This window comes from Zingiber officinale, chromosome 1A (genome assembly GCF_018446385.1).
Source record: "Zingiber officinale cultivar Zhangliang chromosome 1A, Zo_v1.1, whole genome shotgun sequence".
Classification (NCBI taxonomy): Eukaryota; Viridiplantae; Streptophyta; class Magnoliopsida; order Zingiberales; family Zingiberaceae; genus Zingiber; species Zingiber officinale.
Window position 1 is genome coordinate 183,243,871 of NC_055987.1, and position 23,952 is coordinate 183,267,822.

General features: G+C 38.3%; 1 protein-coding gene across 3 annotated transcripts in view; it reads right to left on the reverse strand.

The window, feature by feature from the left end:
* LOC122038598 (probable serine/threonine protein kinase IREH1) overlaps positions 1-23,315 on the reverse strand; it is a 35,181-nt gene extending 11,866 nt beyond the window's left edge. The window contains exons 1-11 of one of the 3 annotated variants that reach the window (XM_042598404.1): positions 22,466-23,315; positions 20,545-20,615; positions 20,222-20,407; positions 18,764-20,101; positions 17,795-17,967; positions 17,308-17,557; positions 3,227-3,319; positions 2,996-3,136; positions 2,826-2,918; positions 1,751-1,937; positions 1,585-1,670 (exon numbers count right to left, since the gene is read on the reverse strand). In XM_042598404.1, the coding sequence (XP_042454338.1) occupies positions 1,585-1,670; positions 1,751-1,937; positions 2,826-2,918; positions 2,996-3,136; positions 3,227-3,319; positions 17,308-17,557; positions 17,795-17,967; positions 18,764-20,101; positions 20,222-20,407; positions 20,545-20,615; positions 22,466-23,168 (3,321 nt within the window). In that variant the 5' untranslated portion in view covers positions 23,169-23,315. Of the gene's footprint in view, positions 1-1,584; positions 1,671-1,750; positions 1,962-2,825; positions 2,919-2,995; positions 3,137-3,226; positions 3,320-17,307; positions 17,558-17,794; positions 17,968-18,763; positions 20,102-20,221; positions 20,408-20,544; positions 20,616-22,465 lie in introns of all 3 variants that reach the window. The other 2 variants (XM_042598403.1, XM_042598402.1) reach the window with 2 other exon arrangements.
* Positions 23,316-23,952: the final 637 nt, after the last annotated feature.

The following is a 23,952-nucleotide window of genomic DNA, read 5'->3' on the forward strand; positions in this document are numbered from 1 at the left end:
GTGTGATGAAGTATACTAATTTCAGCACATTCAGAATGAAAGTCTATAAAACTGCCAGATGAGACACACTAGCACAGTGAAGTGCATTAAGTTATGCACATTACAGAAATAGTAGAGTTCAAATGAAGCAATTTTAAACTGCTTAAAGTCTTTTTGACATTGATGAGTCAATAGCCTTGGCACAACAGTAAATCGCTGTCGTGTGACCTAGAGGTCATGGGTTCAAGCCTTGAAAGTAGCCTCTTGCAAAGAAGATAAGGTTGCGTACAATATACCCTTCCCCCCTTTACGAGTCAATCAGGTTACAAAAATTTATTTGCCTAATAGAACACATGTCTCAGCTTTGCTTTGTCACTTAAAATTAATGGACAAAATCTAGATGCTCAAATGCATAAGACATTCAGGTGGGACTAACAAGGCTCATGGCTCCGTGCCATTTGTTACATGAGATATTTAAATGAATTGGTCATCCTACATTTATTAGCATGTAAATTCAAATACTCATCTAGGCACTAATGCTAATAAATTGCTTGGATTGAAGAAATTAGTCCTACTTTTAGAGACATTATACAAATCAGACTAGCACTAAAAAGTGTCATAGTTAAACACTACTAAGAACTGTATGCTCCAACCCTTTAAGGTCGTCGAGTCAACTGCATGAATTTTGTACTATCATTCAACATGTATTTTAGATTCATACACAAAAGGATTTTGACATGACTAAGCATACATTGCAACCCACCATCCTTTTATCCAAGACTGGGGAAAAGACTGGGGTTAGAGTGTTGATCTTTGATGTAGAATACATGATAAAAACTTATGGTAAAGATTTCGTTGTCACACTGACATTTGCTGTGAATTACCTAATAAACACTCATAGCTAAGGCCACATTTTGTGACTCATATTTGCTCATTTCCTCAAAAACTAAATAAATAAATGATCAATTTTAATAAAATATTTACTCATATAATATTAATTATTAGAAATGTAGTATTTAAAACATTAAAATTTAGCATAGCATGCTGTGCTTATCAACTTATCACAGCAACATCAAGTGGCATTAACCATTACATAGCCTGATAAAGTTGAGAGTAGAGCCAAACTGAAATGAAATTAGAAATTAAAAGTGGTACGTTTGAAAATCTGAAGGCAATGCATAAAAGGGCACCCTACATTAGAAGAATATAAAAAGTACCTCCTACCTAATTTTTTTCTTCCCCAGATTAACAGACCAGTCAAATAAAAATAATGTTGCAGCAGTAGCTTTGGTCAAAACTGCTCTAGCATTGGTCCAAACTGACCCAACATTGGTCAAAACTACCTTCACTTGGTCAAACTACTTGAACATGGGTCAACACTGCTCAAAGCAATTTTGGTTACAACTGTTGATCCAATCAAGTAAAAAAGATAACTTGGAAAGAAATTTTAGGATGAGGCGCCTTTTTAATATATCTTTAACAGGGACACCGTTTTGATGATAAAAAAAAAAAGAGAAGCCTTTTTAATTTTTGTCCTTATATTTTTGCCAGTATCACATCTTAATGAGCTAGAATACTGCTACAAAGAATCTCGGATTGAAAAACCTGAGGATGTGCTGCATTGAATGGTGGAATTCCAACAATAAGTTCAAAGAGAATTACACCAACAGACCACCAATCTGCACTTGCACCTGCAGAGGTAATACCAGTATAAAGTGATATGAAACAACACAATTTAAGATTCATGAAAAAATAAATAGGATATGCAAACCGTGTCCTGTTCCTAGAAGTATCTCTGGTGCTAAATAATCAGGTGTGCCAACAGCAGACCGTTTCTTCCGAGAATCTCGCTGATTCAATTGCTCAGATGCAGACACCTGGGGTTCATCTTCACCATATAATGATGTCCCACTAACAGCAGGGCCAGAGAGATCATCCGTGCTGTTAATAAGACCAACCTTGGAAAGACCAAAGTCGGTCAACTGTGAGAATGAAACATGAAATACTCAATTATATGTAATAAATTAAACAGAAATCGATGTATATAAATAATTGTAAAATGGTATTTACATGTTTATTTAACTTTGATGCAAAATATTTACCCTTTCAAAATTGTGAAATTGCATAATTGTGATAATAAAAATAATATTGCATATAGCCATATACGCCTCTCTACATCTTAAGTATCTCTTAAATGCCATTAATTTAAGTAAAACTTGTGTTAATGATGTTTGGTTATATTATATTACCTAAAATGCCCTAATGATAATCTTGGGATAATTATCTACTTGCAATTTTCTTTTCCCAGCTTGCTTTGATCACCTTTCTTCATATCTATTGCTTTTCCAAATATTAAATAAATATATGATGCAGAATCAAAATGTGATATTTTCCAAAAACAAAATCAAATTATAAAACTTTTAAACGACTTATACAAATTTGAAATTTTCAACAATTTTATCATGACTATTATTAAACTCCACTAAAGAGAACTCAACTCCAAGCGAAGTATAGTCTCTCTTGAGTCATCATTTCCAAGCATAAGAAGCAATTACTTCACTTGCTGTGTTAGCAACGATTCTTCATTATTTTTTAGACATATTTATCGGTATTCCAAATTCACGAGCATAAGAATACTTATTCAATAGGAATTTATAGGGAAATAATAATTGTGTGAGAATCAGTATTCCAAATTCATTTTTGTAATCAAACATAAGAATACTTATTCAATAGCAATTTATAGGGGAATAAAATAGTTATTCCAGCAAGTCATATGCACCATTAGGTTTTTATCAGCCAATTCTTATAGTGATTCTGAAAACCATGAGTCAAAAGAACTTTGATACCTTAATATGACCATCATGAGCAATCAACAGATTGTCTGGCTTTAAATCACGATGCACCACACGCAACGAGTGCAAGTATTCCAGTGCAAGCACCTGCAGAATTATACCAAATTAGATAAGGACAGAGAGAAGCAAGAAAAAAATTGAGAAAAGAAATCTCAAATACATACTATTTCTGCTATATAAATGCGAGCAACATCTTCATCCAAGCAACCTAAATTTCTAAGTAACGAGTAGAGGTCTCCACCATTCAAGTATTCCATCACAAGATACAAATTCTCCCGAGATGTGAAGGAATAGAAAAATCGAACCTAGTATAACAAGCAATCCAATCAGAGAATGTCATTAAATGCTCCACTTGAGAGTAGAAAATCAAAAAAGAATTAGAAAAAATTGCTTACCACAAAAGGATTGCGAACTGAAATTAGAATGTTGCGTTCGGCCAATATACTCTCAACAGCATTTTTACGTATCATATCTGCTTTTTTTAAGACCTGAAAAAGAATATATGGATAATAACAACCAAGTCATCATCATCCATCAAACCAAGTTAACCTAACTATTTGGACTTGACTACATAAATCTTATGATCTATGCAAGGTTATCTCACCAGTGATATACTAATTCAGAACAATTAAATCATTTTACTATATGTATTATAGTTTACATAGTGCCAAAACATAATCACAAGCAGGGAAAGGGATCCCATGTTGAGGCAGGAATTTGATTTTTCATCCCAATCCAACTTGAGGAGGATTTTTCATCCCAATCCAACTTGAGGAGGATTTTTCATCCCTATCCGCCCGTGACGAACCAGTCATAGCCGGTCCCAAGTCCGGATAAAGGAAGAGAGTTGCATTTGGTTGCCGGCCAACGTTAAAATGATGGTAAATATTCAATGAATAGATCCATTAAACTATTGTGCTAATGCTAAATTGTTCCCTGAAAGGAATACGTTGCAGGGTCTAACTGTAACGTCTCGACAAGGATTGCTACATCTCCAGAACTCGGGTGTAGTGCTAAATATACAAGAATTCATGTTGCAAGGTCCGATTGTAACGTATCGACAAGGACCGCTACATCTCCATGAAAATTTGGGTGTAGTTTTAAATAGGAAATAGTTCTTACACTATAAGTTGGATAAGGAAAAATATGATAAGAAAACTAATAATCTAATATTTGGAACATGGAACACAAGAACCCTCACTGTAAATCAATGAAGCTAGTAGAAACGATGATTAGGAGAAGAATTAGTATTTTGTGTGTACATGAGACAAAATGGATAGACAAGGAGGCAAAACTGATAGAGAACTCGGGTTTTAAGTTATGGTACATAAGAAAGAGTAAAGCAAGAAATGGAGTGAGTATTATTGTAAATAGTTTGTTAAAGGATGAAGTTGTAATAGTTAGAAAAGGAAATAGAATTATAGCCCTTAAGAAAATAATGATGAAAGAAACTATGAACATAATTAGCATATATACACCATAAGTAGGATTAGATAAAGCTACTAAATCAAGGTTTTGGGACAACTTATATGAAATATTACAAAACATTCTGTCAAATGGAATGATTTTAATAGGAGGTGATTTAAATGACATATCAGAGTGAAAAATGAGGAATATGAAAGGGTACATGGGGTTATGGGTTTGGAACGAGAAATGAAGAAGGGAAAACTATATTAGATTTTGCGATAGTATATAACCTTATATTAGCAAATACAGTTTTTAAGAAAAGAAAAGAACACTTAATCGCGTTCAAAAGTGGGAATAATAAATTGCAAATTGACTTCCTTATGGTTAGGAAGAAGAATAGAAAGATTTGCAAAGATTGCTTCGTCATTGAGAAAACTTAACTACCCAACATAAGTTAGTAGTGTTGATATACGCCTCAAGCATAGTATCAATAGAAAGAAAATATATACGACCCCTAAAATTAAGTGGTGGAAGTTAAAGAATGGGAAGCAAAATATATTTAAGAAGAAGGTAGAAGTATAAGCATTAGGTGAAATATACAACGATTCTAGTACAACATGGGATAAAATAGTATCAAAGTTAAAAATAGTAGCTAAGAGTGTACTCGGTGAGTCAAAGGGACATGCACCACTAAGAAAAGAATTTTGGTAGTGGAATGAGAAAGTACAAGAGAAAGTGAAGGAAAAATGAATAGCTTATAAGGAATTATATATTTGTAAAAACAAGAAAAATTTAAAAAAATATACAATAACTAAGAAAGAAGCTAAAAGAGTAGCGGATGAAGCAAAAGAATGAAACTTTTGAACGATTATATCAAAAATTGGATACAAGAGAAGGGGAAAGAGATATTTATAGAATAACTAAAATGAGAGAAAGAAAGACAAGAGATCTTATCCAAATAAAATGTATTAAAGATGAATGTAATAGGATATTAGTAAACGATGGAGAAATAAAAGAGCGGTAGAAGAGGTATTTTTCATCAATTTTTTAATGAAAATTTAGGTGACCAACTTAACATAGATAATTTAAGTAGGTCAAATGAGTATTGATCCTGTTCAAGAGTCGAAACGGCAGATGCTGGGGGCGTGGCTCTCCTGTTGACCGTGGATGGACTCCAAGTCAAGGAAACCTGCAACCACAGCAACGTCAGTGCCGAGCCAGGGAAGGGTTCCCCAACGATGGCCCTCCGATGCTCAAATCAGCCACCGGCGATGTAGAAAAAATGAGGAAGCCAAGTGGCAGAATAACTGTAGCTACAATAAGGATTATGCATTCCTCCGTCGAAACTTGTAACCCTTTATATAGGACTCCGGGGGAGCGCGTGCACGTTCTTCGAGGCGTGCACGCTTCTCCAAGCTTACCCTGAAAAGACATGTCAGGAAAGCGTCTCTGACATCATACCTTAATGACCCGAACATATCTCTGGACAGTGGAAGCTTCTGTTGTACGATCCTTTGCCTGTCTATACCGCCAACCATGCCGTCTATCGGTGGCACGAGTTCCCACGAGGATATCTGCTAATCCTCCTTTCGTCTGTTAGTGGGCCGAGGGGAGTGGTCCCTCGGCTAGACCTTAGCCGTTCGGGTGGTCTAGCTCTCTGGCTGAGCGGAGTGGGCGCTTGGCCACCATTCCACCGTCTTAGCTCTGCTATCGGGTTGCGATCCCTTTTCGCTAGTTCCGAGGTTCGAAGTAAGTCCGGGCGAGCTGGCCGCACGACGTATGTCTTGTTCTGAGCGTCAGAAGCTCGGTATGCTACCGAGCTGTGGTAATCGGCGAGTTGACATCGGCTCGGCTATCCTTTACGCCGGTCGAGCAAGTGGGTTGTCCGATCGACCGATGATACAGGGACGTTAACTGCCTAGACTCTTTCCCCGTGACAACGACCTTCTGAGGGGTGGGCCCTTATCACCGGATCACATGCCTCCCCCTCAAGTCTAGTCGAAGGAAGTTCTAAGTCCGACTGATTAGACAAATAGTCTGTAGCCCGATTGGTCGATCGACCATGATACCGGCTAGGCTCCGACCGGTTCACTCAAGGGCGTTGGGCGGCCTTGGGACTGTTCCTTAAGGCCGATCAGCGCTTCGCATATTTGCACTTGGATAATTCTTTTTGTATCCTTAGTCGAGAGCAGTCAAAGCTGGTGTCACCCGAATCTTTTCGGAATTCGTGTAAATCACCTCCATTAAGGCTGAGCACACGCCCACGCCTGTTAATGGTGCCCATTAAATGTTGTCTGCACCACGTGTCGTCGTCGCAGTCGCCGCACATCCGAAGCGACAACTATTGATGTGGCGTTCGACGGTTTGAATTCAACGACTGGATTTGCGCTCCGGTTCTCATGACCTAGATCCGACAGTTCCAGTCAACCGACCCCCATCTTTATAAAGCCGCCGCGTCTCCTTCCTGCTTGCGCTTTCTGCGATAGTTGCCGACGATTCTCTGCGTAACCCGTGCTCCGGCGATCCTCAGCCTTCCTCTGCGACCTACCTCCTCCTGTAAGCTCTCCCGACTCCCTGTCCTCGATCTTTTGTAATTCTTTTCATTTCACGTCGTTGTCCAGCGTCTGTTTTGTGTCTTTTCCATCTTCCTTTCCGTCGAACTCCCTGTTTCTCGTTTTCCGGCTATGGCCAGCTCTTCGCGGTCGTATGACCCCGCTCCTGGTCTCTAGTACAGTACCATGGAAACCAGATTTGATGCGGGCGACACTGAGAACCTTAGGAATATCTTTGAGATCCCTTCTGACCATGATATAATCTTAGCCGATTCATCCAATCGGCCAAATAATCCGTCGACCAGCCACGAGCTAGACCACCCGAACGGCTAAGGTCTGGTCGAGCGGCCACCCCCCTCGGCCCACTAACAGACAAAAGGAGGATAAACCGATATCCTCGTGGGAACTCGTGTCATCGACAAATGGCATGGTTGATGGCATGAACAGGCAGAGGATCGTATAACAGAAGCTTCCACTCAGAGATATGCTCGGGTCATTGAGGTATGATGTCAGAGACGCTTTCCTGACATGTCTTTTCAGGAGAAGCGTGCACGCCTCGAAGAACGTGCATGCGCTCCCCCGAAGTCCTATATAAAGGGATCCAAGCTTCGACGGAGGTATGCATAATCTTTACTGTAGCTATAGTTATTCTGTCACTTGGCTTCCTCATTTCTTCTACATCGCCAGTGACTGACTTGAGCATCGGAGGGTCATCGTTGGGGAACCTCTCCCTAGCTCGGCACTGACGTTGCTGTGGCTGCAGGTTTCCCTGACTTGGAGTCCATCCACGGTCAACAAGAGCGCCACGATGGAAGAAGTTGGACGACTTCATCCGTGACGCTCACACAAGAAGAGCTCGATATGCTCCAGCGACCAAAATAGTCGAGCAGCAACAACAAAAGGCACTAGCCGATCGACTGGCGCAGCAAACAACATCGGCATTCGGAGGCCGAGCGGCGCAGGAGGACCGGCCGGAACAGCTCTCCATCTGGGGACAAAATAGGGGGCCGACCGGCACGCAAGGAGAAGCACCCCCCGCGTCGATACCATTCCATCGAGCAGCGCTGTTCCAGACGCCCTCAGAAATCGCACAGGCAAATCAAGAGAACGGATCTTCTTCGGACAAGGCGCCCGTTCGGGATGCTCGAAAAGGCAAAGCGCCGCGAGGCGACGCGTCCCCCGAGCGGATCATCACCAGTTCTCAGAAGCAATATTGCAAGACCCGTTGCCGAGGCACTATGCCCCATTGGCGATCGAAGAATATAATGGATTGACCGATCCGGACGATCATTTGGGCAAGTTCGACAATGCGGTCACACTCCACCAATACACAAATGGGGTGAAGTGTCGGGTCTTCTTCACCATGCTTTCCGGCTCAGTGCAACGCTGGTTTAGAAGGTTGCCAGACAGATTGATACGAAGCTTCAAGAATTTCCGAACGGCTTTCCTACACCACTTCACGAGCAGTAAGCACTACCAGAAAACGAGCGTCAGCTTGTTTTCCTTGAAGCAAGGGTCGAGAGAGACCCTCCGAGCATACATCCAACGCTTCAACTAGATAGCAATGAATATCCCCTTGGTCTCATCCGAGACCATGATGAACGTCTTTACACAGGGGCTCGTCGACAGACCCGACCCCGGGTCGAGTCTGGCCCGGACCCGGCCCGGGCACGTAACCGGGTCAACGGGCCGGTTGCCTGTTGACCCGGGACGGTTCATTCGCTGTAAAACCAGTGCCAAAATCTTCAGCTGCAAATTTTTTTCCGAGTATTTTAAAGCAAAAGGAAACGATTGGGGGCAATTACCTGACCATCCGCCGCTAACATTGTTTTGAAATTTCAACCCCTTCCATCTCTACCATTGAAGGTCTGCATGATTAACTAGTGTACAAACTTAAAAAGTTGAGTTTTATCTAGCCTATCTAACTTAACCGATCCGAATCGAGTCAAATTTTAAAGTATTTAAGTTTATTTAATAAGATAATCGAGTTGAGTTGAATTGAATTTAAATAAATTAAATCTGTGAAATAATTATTCAAGTTCAACTTAATTGAATTTTAATAAACGGAAGTATGAATTACTTCTAAGGTTCGGGAACTTCCTCCTCTAAAGTCTTCTATTTTCACTAAACATTTTGAGGTCACTCTTCCATCGGGAGAAATGCATGCAAAATGTAAGCACTGCAATGCTTCATACAAATTCCAAGTCGGCGACGGCTATGAAACGACATGTAGAAACGAAGCACCCGACGGAATATGGACTCGACCGTTCTCAAACACAATTATCAAGATTTTCTTCAACTAACGATAGTACCAATTCCGGTTTATTTTTATATTCGGATAATAAATTAAGAAAATCATTAGCTAAATCTGTTTCCGTAGAACATCTTTCTTTTAATTTTGGATCTAAATGCACATTTGAAGATTTTTGTAAAGAATCTCTTCATTCATGTGCTAAACGTGTTCCTAGAACTACACTTACTCGTACAATTAAAAAATTAGTAAAACAAGGAAAAAAGAATTTAATTGATGAATTTAGTAAATTAGATAATAAAGTTTCTTTATGTTCCGATATTTAGAGTGATCATTGGCAAATACATTCGTATATGAGTGTGACTTGCCATTGGATCGATAACGAACCTCCAAAAAAGATTATTAGCTTATAGAGTTTTTGATGAATCACATAATGCTCATAATATCGCATAATTATTATGTTTAATTTTAAAAGAATATGGTTTAACTCATAAAATATTTTCATATTATTAGATAATGTTAGTTCCAATACAGCTTGTATAGATGATCTAAAATTTGTTTGTCAACCTATTATTGGCGGTTTATTTTTTCATATTCGTTGTGTATGCCATGTTTTAAATGTATATGTTCAAGATGGTTTAAAAATTTTAGAAAGTTATATTAAACCAATTAGAATTGCAATTTCTTATTTATGGTCTCATCCATCTATAATGAAACAATGGGGTAGGTTTTGTAAAATTAATAGAATGAGACCTAAAAAATTTCCACGTGATGTACCAACACGTTGAAATTCAACATACAAATTATTACAAGATTCATTTCAATATAAAGAATTATTATGTTCATTTTTTTGCACAAAATACTAATACTAATATATATTTATTTTCACAACAATGGAATATTTGTAGTAGTATTTGTGAAATTTTAAAAGTATTTAATGATGCAACTGAACAACTTTCCGGTGTTTATTACCCCACTGCTCAATTAATTTTAGAAAATTTTTCTAATATAGTATTAGTTTTAAATGAACATATTAATAATTAATCTTTATCTCCTTGCATCTTAACTATGAAAACTAAGGGGGCGTTTGGTTTAGGGGAATAGGAGTGGGGAATGGGAATGGGAATGAGAATCATTGATTGTCATTATTAATGTTTGGATTATGGGAATAGGAATACAAATAAGGGAATGAATCCTTGAAATTGGGTAATAGCTCATTCCCATGTACCTCCCCTTCAATGAGACATTACCCCATTTTCATCAATCAAAATATTCCTTTATTCCAAAAATACCCTTGACCTAAAATTAAAATTTTCTCCCTTAATATCAAATATCAAAATATATTTATTTATTTTTTCTTTCATATCACTTCTCTCTCCTTGTTCTCTCTCATCATATTTTCTCTCTCATCATATTTTCTCTCTCGTCATTTTATCACACACTTTCTCTCTCCCTAATCTCTCCTATCACACTCTTTTTTTCTCATTACACTTTCTCTCTCATCATACTTTCTCTCTCCTCAATCTCTTCTATCACACTCTCTTCCTTCTTTTTTTCTCATTATACTCTCTCTCATCATACTTTCTCACTCCTCAATCTCTCCTATCACACTCTCTTTTCTCTTTTTTTCTTATCACACTTTCACTCTCATCACATTTTCTCTCTCCTCAATCTCTCTTGTCACACTCTCTCCTTTTTTTCCTCAACACACTTTCTCTCTCATCATATTTTGTCTCTCCTCAATCTCTCCCATCACACTCACTATTCTCTTTTTTTCTCATCGCACTTTCTCTCTCATCTTATTTTCTCTTTCACCGTACTTTCTCTCTCATCACACTCTCTCTCCTCATTTTTTTTCTCATTACATTTTCTCTCTCTTCATCCTCACCCATCATACTTTCTCTCACATCATATTTTCTCTCATCTTCTCTCATCATGCTCTCTCCTATCACACTCTCTTTTCTCATTTTTTTTATCACACTTTCTCTCTCTTTATTCATTGTCATCACACTTTCTCTCTCATCATTCTTTCTTATCATTCTCTTTCATCATATTTTTCTCTCACATTCATCTTTCTCTCATATATAATTTTTTCTCTTATTTTCCTTTAAGGGTAAAAAAGGAAATTTTGATTTATTCTGATAGAAAATATGTAACTAACCAAACATTACTTTTAAGAGTGATATTCATGCTCATACCCATTCTCATTCCACAATATAATGATTCTCATTCCGATTCCTATTCCTAAGAATGAACCAAATGCCCCCTAAATGGGAAAAATATTTTTATTTAATTCCTGAAATTTATTTAATTGCATTCGCTTTAAATCCTAGATTTAAATTAGAAGTTTTACAAGAAATGTTAACTTTATATTATGACGCTTTAATTCCAATTAAAGATTCTTCTTCCCCTGATCCAGTTAATATTATATATAATGTTAGAATTTATTTATATGATATTTATAATCAATATTATACAAAATATGGAACACAAACTAATATTTCTGAAATACAACAAACTACTAGTAGTAATTTAAAAATTACAAAAGCACAACTCTTATTAAAAGAACGGACAAAACGTCCAAGAGGATCCTCAAGTTCCACACAGGAATTTGAGAATTATTTTACGACTTCTTTTGATTTTAATGAAGCAGATAACGAAAATTTCGATATCTTAAAGTGGTGGTCACAGAAGGCTCAAAGCTTCAAAGCTTTCCCGTCCTCTCTGTGATCGCCAAAGAAATATTAGCTTGTCCAGTGTCAACTGTTGCTGTGGAGCAGACGTTCAGTGTCGGCGACAACAAATTAGATGAACGACGATCAAATTTATCTTCCGACTCATTAGAAGCTCAAGTATTACTGGATGATTGGACCAGAGCGGAGAAAAGAATCCAAGGGATGCAACTTTCAGATGACGAAGTTGAAGATTTTGACACTGAAGGAACAAATACAACAAGAACAGGAAATGAAAGTGAGTGAAAATGTAAAAGGATAAAAATGTAAAAGAACTACGTGGGCTTTGATTCCCCTAAAGGGATACGTAAGCAACTTAAATAAGTGCAAGCCCTTTTTTCCAATAAATTTTAATTTTTAATTTGTAATTTGTAATTTGTAATATTTAATTTTTAATTTTTAATTTTTTAACATAATAATCTTGAACCGTGACGAACCGTGATGAACCGTGAACCGACGGTTCCGAACCGTGAACCGTAACCGTCTTGAACGGTTAAGGTTAAGGGTCGACCTGTCTGGAACCGTCGAACCGGTGGTTCTGAACCGTCAGTTCCGAACCGTGGTCAGGTCTACTCGTCGAGGGAGACTTCTTCCGATCGCTCATCAAGAAGCCGTCCCGTGACTACGACCACATGCTCAAGAAGGCCAATGAGTATATAAATGTGGAGGAGGCTCAGGCAGCAAGAAGGAAGGAGGTACCAGTCGAACCCTTAGTGCCGACCGAATGGCGACCGCCGAGCAATCACCAACCACGACCTCATCAGGAAACAAGGACGCATGTCGTGCAGCTTGTGGCTTCCGACCGACCAAAGACCTCGAAAGGCAAGGTATGGATGCCCATGTTCTGTTCCTTCCATCAGTCGACGTCGCACAACACGTGATTGCAGTGGTCTGACACCAATCGCCAGACCGGCCCAAAGGGGCTATCGTCGGCGATCTCCTTCTCCCGGACGACGGGAAGATGCAAGAAGATCGCTCGAGCGACAACAGCATCATCAGCGAAGGGAAGGCCTTGATCCTTCCCAAGCCGCGCACGAGCGAAACAAGTCATCCGCTTGAGAGGAGGAAAATAGAAGTAATGCCGCTCGGGGGGAAATAAACATCATCGCCGGCGTACCAACCAGCGGTGACTCCGATCGAGCCAGAAGTCATACGTTCGGTGGTTGGAAATTCACACCGTGGGTTGTAGCCAGGAGAAAGCGAACGGGCCCGAAATCAGCTTCGGGCCCAGGGACCTCGAAGGAGTGGAAGTCCCTCACGATGACGCCCTCATCATACGAGTGGTAATCGCCAACTATGTTATCCACCGAGTTTTTGTTGACATAGGAAGCTCGGTGAATATACTCTTCAAAAAGACTTTCGATCAGCTCCAGATCAACCGAGGCGAGCTACTGCCAATGACGACCCCACTATATACGTTCACTGGCAACGAGGTACGGCCGATTGGCCAAACTAAGTTGGCTATATCGCTCGGAGATGAGCCACTCAGAAGGACCAGAACCACAAATTTTATTGTGGTAGACGCCCCCTCAGCCTACAACGTCATCTTGGGTCGATCGGCCCTCAATGAGTTTCGAGCAGTGGTTTCAACCTACTGCCAGAAGATCAAGTTCCCGGTAGACAACCGGATGGGAGAAATCAAAGGTGATCAGCTAGCCGCTCGGTGCTATTATGTTGAGATGGTCAAGACCGAGGCCAGATCCGCTCAGAAGACTCCCAGGCTAAAGGTGAGCGCCATCAGTAGAAAACCACCTACTCTAGTTTATAAGGAAAAGGAGGTGCAGATCCATCCCAGCCGAGCGGAGGCAACGACTTTCATAGCGTCCGATCTGGAGACAGAACAGAAGGCGGAGCTGATTGCCTGTCTTCAGCAAAACCACGACGTGTTCGCATGGTCGATGCACGAGCTCCCCGGGATTTCTCCGAGCATCACGCAACACGAACTTCACGTCCGACCGGGCGCTCGACCGGTAAAACAAAGGAAGAGAGACTTCAGTGCCAAACAAAATCTAATCATCCGGACAAAAATAGAGAAGCTACTGGAGGCCGGCCACATAAGGGAAGTACAGTTTCCAAGCTGGCTCGCAAGCGTAGTGCTGGTCTCCAAGCCGGACAACAAGTGGTGAGTTTGCATCGACCTCAACAAGGCATGCCCAAAGGACTTCTACCCGTTGCCTCGAATTGATCAGATGGTAGACTCCACAGCCGGATGCGAGCTGATATGCATGCTGGACGAGTATCAAGGGTACCACCAAGTGTCGCTCGCCAGGGAAGATCAAGAAAAGATCAGCTTTATTACGACCGATAGTACGTACTACTATAATGTCATGTCGTTTGGCCTGAAGAACGTCGGAGCCACTTATCAGAGACTGATGAATAAAGTATTCCGACGATAGATCGGTCGCAATATGGAGGTATATGTCGACGACATATTAATTAAATCCCTCCGAGCCGCTAACCTATGTGCAGATATCAAGGAGACCTACCAAACACTTCGGACATATGAAATCAGGCTGAATCCAAGTAAGTGTCTGTTCGGCGCAAGGAGTGAGTGATTCCTGGGCTACATCGTCACCGAGCGGGGCATTGAGGCAAACCCCAGCAAAGTAAAAGCACTGCAAGAAGTATAGAAATTTAGGGATGTAATCGAGCCGAGCCGAGCCGAACTCTTGAATGTTTGAGTTTGGCTTGTTTATAATCAAGCCGAGCTTGAGCTTTATTTAACGAATATATTCATGGCTCATGAGTTTATTCAAGCTTTTATCGAGCTTAAACGAGCTTAATAAATATAAATTATAAATTTAAATATTCATTAAAAATTAAGTTATATATTTAGAGAAAATTATAATATTCTTATTAAAATTTATAATTTTATTCTAATAAATAAATTTAATATATTTGTTTATATTTTTCATAAGTAGTGTATAAAATCTATAAATTTAATATCAAAACTATTATTTTTTTATTTAAAAGTTGATTCATGAGCTTAACGAACATGTTCACGAGCTAACGAGCCGAGTATTATGAAGTTTGAGCTTGATTTGTTTATCTTAACGAGCCTCATTAAACGAGTTCAAACGAGCTTTTATCGAATCGAGTTTCGAATAGCTCACAAACGGCTTGGTTCATTTACACCCCTATAGAAATTTAAATTTTTATCGTAAAATTTAAAGTTCAGAAATAGAACAAACTTTAAATGGGATGTACAATTGAAAAGTCGTTAGACAAATGATATTCCAATAGAGTTATAGAAGTGCCTAAGAAAATAAGATATTGAATAACTTACAAAATTATTTAACATGATATTGAAAACGAAAAAAAATGTCTAATCAATGGAGGATAAGTACTCTAGTTCTCTTATATAAGAACAAGGAGATGTACAAAGTTGTCTAAACTATAGGTGTATTAAACTAATGAGTCATACCATTGAACTTTGGAAAAAAATAATAGAAAAGAGATTAAGGAAAGAGACTGCGGTGACCAAAAATCAATTTCGGTTCATGCCTGAAAGGTCGACAATAAAAGTTATACATCTTCTTAGACAATTAATTGCAAAATATCGGGAGTAAAAACAAGATCTACACATAGTATTCATTAACTTAGCAAAATCTTATGATAGGATTAAAAAAAAAAAGGGCAGTCCGGTACACGAAGCTCCCGCCATGCGGGGTCCCGGTGAAGGATCCATTGTATGCAGTCTTACCCTGTTTTTTGCAAGAGGATGTTTCCAGGATTCGAACCTATAACCTTTTGGTTACATGACAACAACTTTACCGTTACACCAAGGCTCCCCTTCTATCTTATGATAGAATCACAAGAGAAATTATATGGAGAATTCTAGAAAAGAGAGGTGTTAGCGTAACATATATTAAACTAATTAATGATATGTACGAGGATGTAATGACTAGAGTAAAGACTTCAGGTAGAGTAACTGAAGCATTTCTAATAAAGACACTAAGGATCAGCTCCAAGTCTCTATCTTTTTAATTATGGGCGAACTCACACATTCAAGACACAGTACCGTGGTGCATGTTGTTTGCAGAAGATATTGTTTTGATAGATAAAACACATGAAGGAATAAATGTTAAACTATAATCTTTGTGGAAAATACTAGAACGGAAAGATTTTATACTTAGTAGTATAAAGATAAAATATGAAATTTAAGTTTAGCAATGTTAGACATAATGAGACAATTGTTAAGATAGGAGATGATGAGTTGCCAAGAACCGACAGCTTTATATATTTAGGATCATTTTTGCAAAATGATTGAAGGATTAAGAGAGATGTCTTACATAGAATACAAGTAGGATGATTGAAATAGAGAGCGTTGGGTGTTTTACATGACCATAAAGTACGTCTAAAACTTAAAGGAAAATTCTATAAAATCGCAGTTAGACCTGCTATATTATATGGAGCTGAATGTTAGGTTATGACTTGAGCACATAAGTAGAAGATAAGAGTTGTAGAAATAAGGATATTAAGATGGATGTGTGAACATACGAGAATGGAAAGAATAAGAACTGAGAGCATTAGAGAGAAAGTCGGAGTTACATCTATTGAGGAAAAACTCCGAGAGACACGTTTAAGATGGTATGGGCATACCAATAAATGCACCAGTTAATCGATGTGAAACTATGACAAACACGCATATCAAACAAGGAAAAGGAAGACCAAAAAAAGCCTTGGTTAACAACCATAAAATAAGATAAAATTTATTTAAGTATAGATGATGATATAGTAGAAGATATAACTCAATGGCGTAAAAGGATTCATATAGCCGACCCCACCTAGTGGGATAAGGCTTGGTTGTTTTTGTATCTTGTTCAACTTGAGGGGCGAAGGAATTATAAGAGCGCCAATTGCAAGCGATATATAGCATAGTAAGGATAAGGTTTCCAGTAAATATTGTGCAGGGCAAGCAAGTCATAGCATAAAAGGCATCCAAAATCAAGGCAGATTAGTGTATGGCGATACTGAAGCAGGTCAACTTCTCATCCCTACTCACAGGTTTGAATCTTGTGTTATCCCCCAATTATGTCCTTACTTAATCATCCAAATGGTTGCACAATTATTTTTTCAATAGGTAGTTTAGTTGTCTTAGGTTTGACTAGCGTATGCTTTGTAATATGAGGGTCATGTGACATCTTACATAAACAAATCATCAAGCAGCTGCAAGAGCATACTTAAAATTTATCAAACCCCTATTACAATTGTATCAGTATACACCACAACCACCCTTTGTAAATTATGCTAGTTTTAAGCACTGACCAGCACACAGATTAGAGAATTTGAAAAATTAAGGATGGAAAACACTTTGATGTGACTTCCTCTGTCTACTGTGTCCTAACAAATTGTCCTAACTAAAACAATAACAAAAACAGGAAAATGTTTAATAATGAGGCCAAAATAAGGATAAGGAATGCTTATAATGCTGGAACACACTTCAAAGCAAAAAACAAGTTCAAACATTGAAAAATGCAATAGCAAAGCTCAAAAAAGAAATGACATCTTTAGGAATCAATAATAGTAAATACCTTTATTGCAAAGAGATCCCCTGTAGTTCTTTTCTTGGCCAAGAAAACCCGACCATATGCCCCACGACTGATAGGCTTGATGATTTCAAAATCATCAATAGATGTTCTATCCTTGCTGGCATGATGATGAACAGGACTCGCGCGCAAACTTCGAACTATGTCATCTTCTTCATCCATAACAGAAACTAATGCATCAGCCTTTTCCATCTCAAGTGGGGCTACTGAATTGCAAAGCTGCAAGCACTTCTCACTATAGGACAGTGTATATGCAAAAAAGTGGAGAAGAGTCAAGATTTAGTAGCTGTAAGCACCTCACTACAGGGAAGCGCATAGACAAAAGTGGAAAACAGTCACATGATTGCAGGACGAGGAAAAGTAACAGGCCAGAAATGTGCTAGTGGAAGTAACTCCAAAATTTCATTAGTTCTCAGAACAAACATACATGAAAAATAAGAGGGAAAAATTGATAGTATGATGCATAGATTACCGATGGAGCTTCTCAATACGTGTTGCAAATGTTTGCACAGTAAGTGCCTCACGTTTACGTCGATTCATAACTTCTTGTAGGTTTTCTAAACAAGAAACTAAATAATTCAAGGAGCCTTCTCCATCCACTGAAGCATTAGCTATGCAGCGAGCAATATCAGCAAGTTTGTTCATCTACATCAATTTAGGAAAATTCAGTACCCACAATAAATAAGATGATTAGCAATACTGGCATTTTAGTTACAAAGATATGCAGTTGGAGAAACCATTAATAGGAAAATTTTAAAGCAATTTTAGGAGTTATAGAGATCTACATTGAGATTTGTAGTAATCTGTCCTTGCCCAATACATATTTTTATAAATATTTGTTGTGAAATTAGTCGATCCTTCAAACATAATTCCCCAGCAACATCAGCTGATCTTATTTTGCAAAACTACTCAAATAGAAATATTATATTTGGATAAAGCAGTAACTTGCAAATGAAATATTAAATTCCTAGGAACTGAAAGCAAATAGAGTTAAACAAGAAAATAATAGGTGACGTTTAAATTCTACATTAAGATCCATGTAATTGTGAACCATTAAGATAACTCTTTTTCTAAAATGGCTTTGTCAAGAAAGTGGGTTCACAAAAGTAAACAAAAACTAGCAATTCAATCTCGTCGAAATAACAATTAATAGACGTGAATTGTATGCAAAAAATAATGTTAATAATAATAATAATAAATAAATACATGATTCAAAAAGAATAGGTGAAAAGCCCGTTTGAGCACCAAATATGGAACAGATGAGCAAGTATTTGAATGTTCGTGTGCCATCAAATTCATAAAATGTGTGGGCATGAAAAATGAATCTGAATGATCACTATAAGATTCTTCATAAATTAGTTAATCACTACAAAGGGGAACTCAAGAATCACTGCTGGCACACTAACAATTGAGCCTATGCATTCAATCAAGCAATGATCACCTGTGAAAAATCATCACCCTCAGAAACAGCATTCATCCCTGTCAAAAGCATGTCTATATGAGTACCCCTTGGTGTCATTAAAGGGGATCGTGGAGTCATGCTGCCTGCTGATGAAGTAGTCATTCCTTGATCAGATTTTGCACTAGGTCGAGTCTTGCAAGTCATTGATGGGAGATTTTTCAGGTCATCTAACAGAAGAGGATTCTCTGACTCATGAAGACAATCAACCATATCAGCCAAAGCTAACTGTGCCCAATCACTTAGTTTTGGAGAAGGAATATCAGATTCTTCTGTTACACTTGAATTCGAAACTTTTGTAACATCTGGGCTCCCGTTGAGATTATGCAGATCTTTTTGTCCATAAGAGTCCATCATTTTCTCTAATTTTTCAGCTATTCTAATGAGACGCTCATCAACACTTAAGCCTTTCTGATCACATCTATCAGCAACAGCACATACCTTTGAGTGTTCTTCCACATACAAAGTAGGAACATACTCTTCACAAATGCGACACATAATTGACCCCTCTTCAGAAATACTCTGCTGATCAGACCAAAAGTCCCATGAAACTTCATGTTGATGCTTGGAAGAAACAGATTTAGACCTGGGTGCATCAATAAGGCTAACTGGATCGGGATGACTAGAGGCTGCCGTTAAGGAGTCAGTTTTAGCATTGAGTGATACATCAACAATTGGATTAAACTCTTTCTGGTTCTTTGGTGCTGGTGAAGGTAGAGCCTTCCAAGAAGATATTCGCTCCCTAGTAGAAAATGGATCATCCTTTGCTATATTTTCTGAGAAGAAATCAACAGGTTTTATCTCTTGGCTTCTTTTCCATTTTAAGTTATGTTGCTCCTGACTATAGGACTTCCTTGCAACCCCTGCCTCCACAGATTTTTTTTCAGATCTGCTATATTTACCATCTTTGGAAGGGACAGATACTACCTCAGCAGAAAGCATGACTTTCGATCCTGGATCCATAACCATCCCATCCTCAGGAAACCCATGTTCCTTGTGAAATTGTAGCAACCTTGTGCATCTAGTAAGGATAAAAAGTATGTGTGTATAAAGCTTCTTAAGCATTCCTGAGGAAAGCTCCTGGCGACGGTCATCCAAATCTTGAACTATGACTTCACATTGAAGCCAGAATTCACCAGGTGTCATAACACAACAGCTCCGAGCAAGTATCAACAAGTCCTCCAAAATTTCTTTCCACTCAGGATGAGTTTCTAGATTTTTCTCCATTATACTAACCAAATCACCAGCAAAGATTGCCAAATCTGAGTTCACTTCCTCCTTTGCTTTTTCAAATTTCACCTGAATAACTTTCAATACTTCCTAAAAGGCACAGAAGTCACAAGGCAAAATATTCAATCATCATATTCAAAAACTACAAATTTATACAAAAAAAATCATTGCCATGATAAGTCCGGAAGAAAATTCATTTACAGTGTTAACCTTCAAATTGTAAGTACTTCGAGGCTTCCAAAATGGAAACGGGCGTACTCCTTTGGAGCTTAGCTCATGGGAAAAGCTTTTCACATCTCCGGGCATCTTCTTTCTCGGTGCACTGGTAGCCTGCATTATTTCTTTAAAGCGAGGAGATTCTGATTCCTTTGGTGTTTCACAAGCATCATATGGGGACTGTATGGGCAACCATTGGAAACTATTATTGATTCCATGATAAGTGATTATCAAAAGATACGTGGCAAAATATGATACTATTTCTTTAAAATGAATAATTGTTTGTAGCTTAAACATTAAAAGCATCTTCTGTCTACCTCCACTTCTGAAACAAATGTAGCATTGCTTTTCAAATCAACATATTTACTACGTGATACAATAGCTTTTCCTGCAAAGAAACAAAATGATGTATTTATCAATATGGTAGAGATCTGCTTTGACATCAATAACAATCTCAAGCTTCCTAGCATAAGATTCAGAATTACAGAAATACTAGGTGAGTAACTTGAGCAAGCAGCGCAGTGGTAGATAAAAACTACCTCGTGTAGCAATATTTGGTGGGCATAGTATGATTTGGTTTGGTTTGATTTTCTTTGAAGGACAAAAATCAATGCATTACATATTTCTACATTCTGTTTTCTGAATTTAAAAGGATCGTGTTAAATAGCTCATGCATACAGCACAGCCAACTCCACAACTATCAACATCGCTGTTATACCCACAATATCAACCTCTGAGAAAAATATGACAAACATAATTTCTCACATGACCTAGAAAAATTTCACAACTCTAATATAACTTGTAGAACATTTGAGTATATATATATTACAATATCATAGTATTTGTTCATGTATGTATATTTGATATCTCAGTCTTCAGTTTCAGCACCCACTCCCATGCAAGTAAAGATTATATCAGCATATTAACATTCAACCAAATTACCAATAAAAACTCTGCACATAAAAATCCACTGAAGTAAGACACCATAAGCAATAAGGTGAACCAAACAACAGCCGATACTTGAAAGTCTAAAAGTTTCACAAACACTAAAAGGAAAATAGTAAAGTAGGCAAAAAAAGGGGACTGTTTAGATGAAACTATAGCAGAAACACAGTCTGGCAACAACTATTTGCCCTTAGTAATTGGCGATTATAAAAGATTTGTACCATGCCTGCCAGATCATAGTGAAAAAGGGTGATACTTAAAAGAAATTAAATTGATAGCAATTCATATGCAAAGCAAAAAAAACTTACAACCCTTTAAGATAAATAAAAATATCACTTAAAACAAAAAATAAATAAAGAAAATAAAAATATATAACAAAGGAACCAAGGACTTGCCTGTTGGAATGATCAATAATACACAAAGAAAGTGAAGAAAAACCTATAACCAAACCCTTTTCAACTCTCATCATAAGCATGATAAACAAAATAGCAGGCCAATTTATGTTTTTATTAAAACTTTAATGATCACTTTAGCTACTTATTCTCTTAAAAGTGAAATATTTCTAAAATTAAGGTACTCTGGTCACAGATTCATTGTTTTCCATTATGCTAGATAATTTTAGGCTGAGTGGAGATAGGATTAGCTACTTATTCTCTTAAAAGTGAAATATTTCTAAAATTAAGGTACTCTGGTCACAGATTCATTGTTTTCCATTATGCTAGATAATTTTAGGCTGAGTGGAGATAGGATCTCTTACATTCCCCAACAGATGACCAAATGCAGAAGAAAAAGCATGAAGACAAAGCCATGTGGTAACTAGCCAGCAAAGTCACAAGATCTAAATGGAAAGAAGCAAATAATCAGGTTTTAAGAACAGATACAAGGCAGACTAATTTGATCCAATTGGCTTGCAGCTAAATACTGCATTCGCTACAGATATATAGTTTATTGAAGAAAGAATTCTGCGCATCTTTTTGGCTTCCCAACATCCGTTTGAATTCATATCAGACCTAAGTTTTGTGATTTAGGATATCTCAAAAGTGAGCTTCATTCAATTTATGATATCCTTCTATTTTACAACAAAGTAGGAAGCAGTATAGCAGTATAGGGTGTTTAAATATTGAATATTTGTTCGCAATGTTACGATCACAGGATGGAATCGAGGGTTCAATCATAATACAATATTAAACTAACAAATTAACAACTTAATTCGTGGTCTACAAAATGGATTTTCATATCAAAAACAATTGTTGACACTACATACACGAAGTCATCTGAGCAGCAGAAAGTTACCAATGTTGCCCTGCCGCTCAAATGGAGCATCCGCACTAATTGTCGACCACTGCTTCGCCCCGCTTGTGCCACGATCAACCCAAGAGCTAGTAGACGTCTCGGCGACCTTGACTACAGTCCTTCCATCCTTCTTCGTTCCTGTACTACTAACACCGACTGTCTTTCCTCCAGTCATCGAAATATACCCGGCAGCTCTGGACAAATTGCTGCCCCCGATGCCCGACATCCTATGCTCTCCGCGGAAGCCCTCCTGCGGCAACGGCCCTGATCTAGTCTTGATCCGGTTCAGGCCAAGCGAGGAAGCCAGGATCGGGGAGAGGGCCGCGATAGGGGGCGCCCCTTCGGCGTCCTTAACCTCCACGGCCACAGTCGCCGGCGTACGCCGGAGCTTGGAGAGGGCGGAGGGGGCAGTCGGAGGGGAAGGTTTTGGTGAAGGGGAATTTGCGGCCTCCTTCCCCTTGGACTCCTTCCCATCCTTATCCTTCTTCTTGTGAAGCTGCTGCTGCAGGTGGTGCTTCTCGACGGCGTTGTGGATGACAGTATGGCGGGGCGAGGAGACGGATGAGGGGGATTTGGACTTCTTCTTTTCGGATCTGGCGGAAGAGGTGGAGGCGAAGGTAGACCCGGCGGGGCTGTTGGATCCGTCGGGGCTGGAGGAAGAATCGGACTTCTTGGACGAGAAGAAGCGCGCCTTGAACACCATCGCCCAGTCTCGTTGCCCCCGCCTCGTCTCGCCGCTGCGAGAGCGAGGGGGCGTCGGCAATGGAGGAAGGAGCGGGGATGAATTGGGTAGGGGGATCGGAGACTTGGGGAATAAGGTTCGAGTTTGGACTAAGACGAGGTGGACTACAACTCCTACGACTTGGCCATGTTGCTCCGACAAAACCACGGGTTGTGTACACGTGGCCAGAAAGATTCAGTTTCCCTTTCGAGGAATTTTTGAATCTCTTTTCTATTTCGCCATTTGCTTGGTATTTATTTATTTATTTATTGAATAAGGATAATGTATTAATCATGAGAATCTACAACTTTAAATTAAGAGAAGTTTAATGGGAAAATAAAAATAAAAAGGATGCCTTTTTTTATTATCATCAAAAGCTATCTAATTTTTAAAAAAAAATATTTATAAAGTATTTTTATCATAATGTTAATATTAAAATATTTTTTAATAAAATTAATTATAATAATCATTTTAGAAAAATATTATTATTGATGAGAGGATATTTCAGAACTATATATTTGAATGGTCAGAATTTAGTCAGCTTGAAAATAAATTTCTATAATTAAAAAATTAATTAAGTATTACTAATAAAAATTAATTAGATATTATTTTTTAAAAATAAATATGGAAATAAGTGAGAAAGGATATAATTGACATCCTTAATAATCTTAAAAATTATTTTAAAAAAAAACTACTCTCGATTCTACCCATTTAATATTATCCATTTCAGAATTTCTAAAAAACACACATCATTTTTAGAATTCTC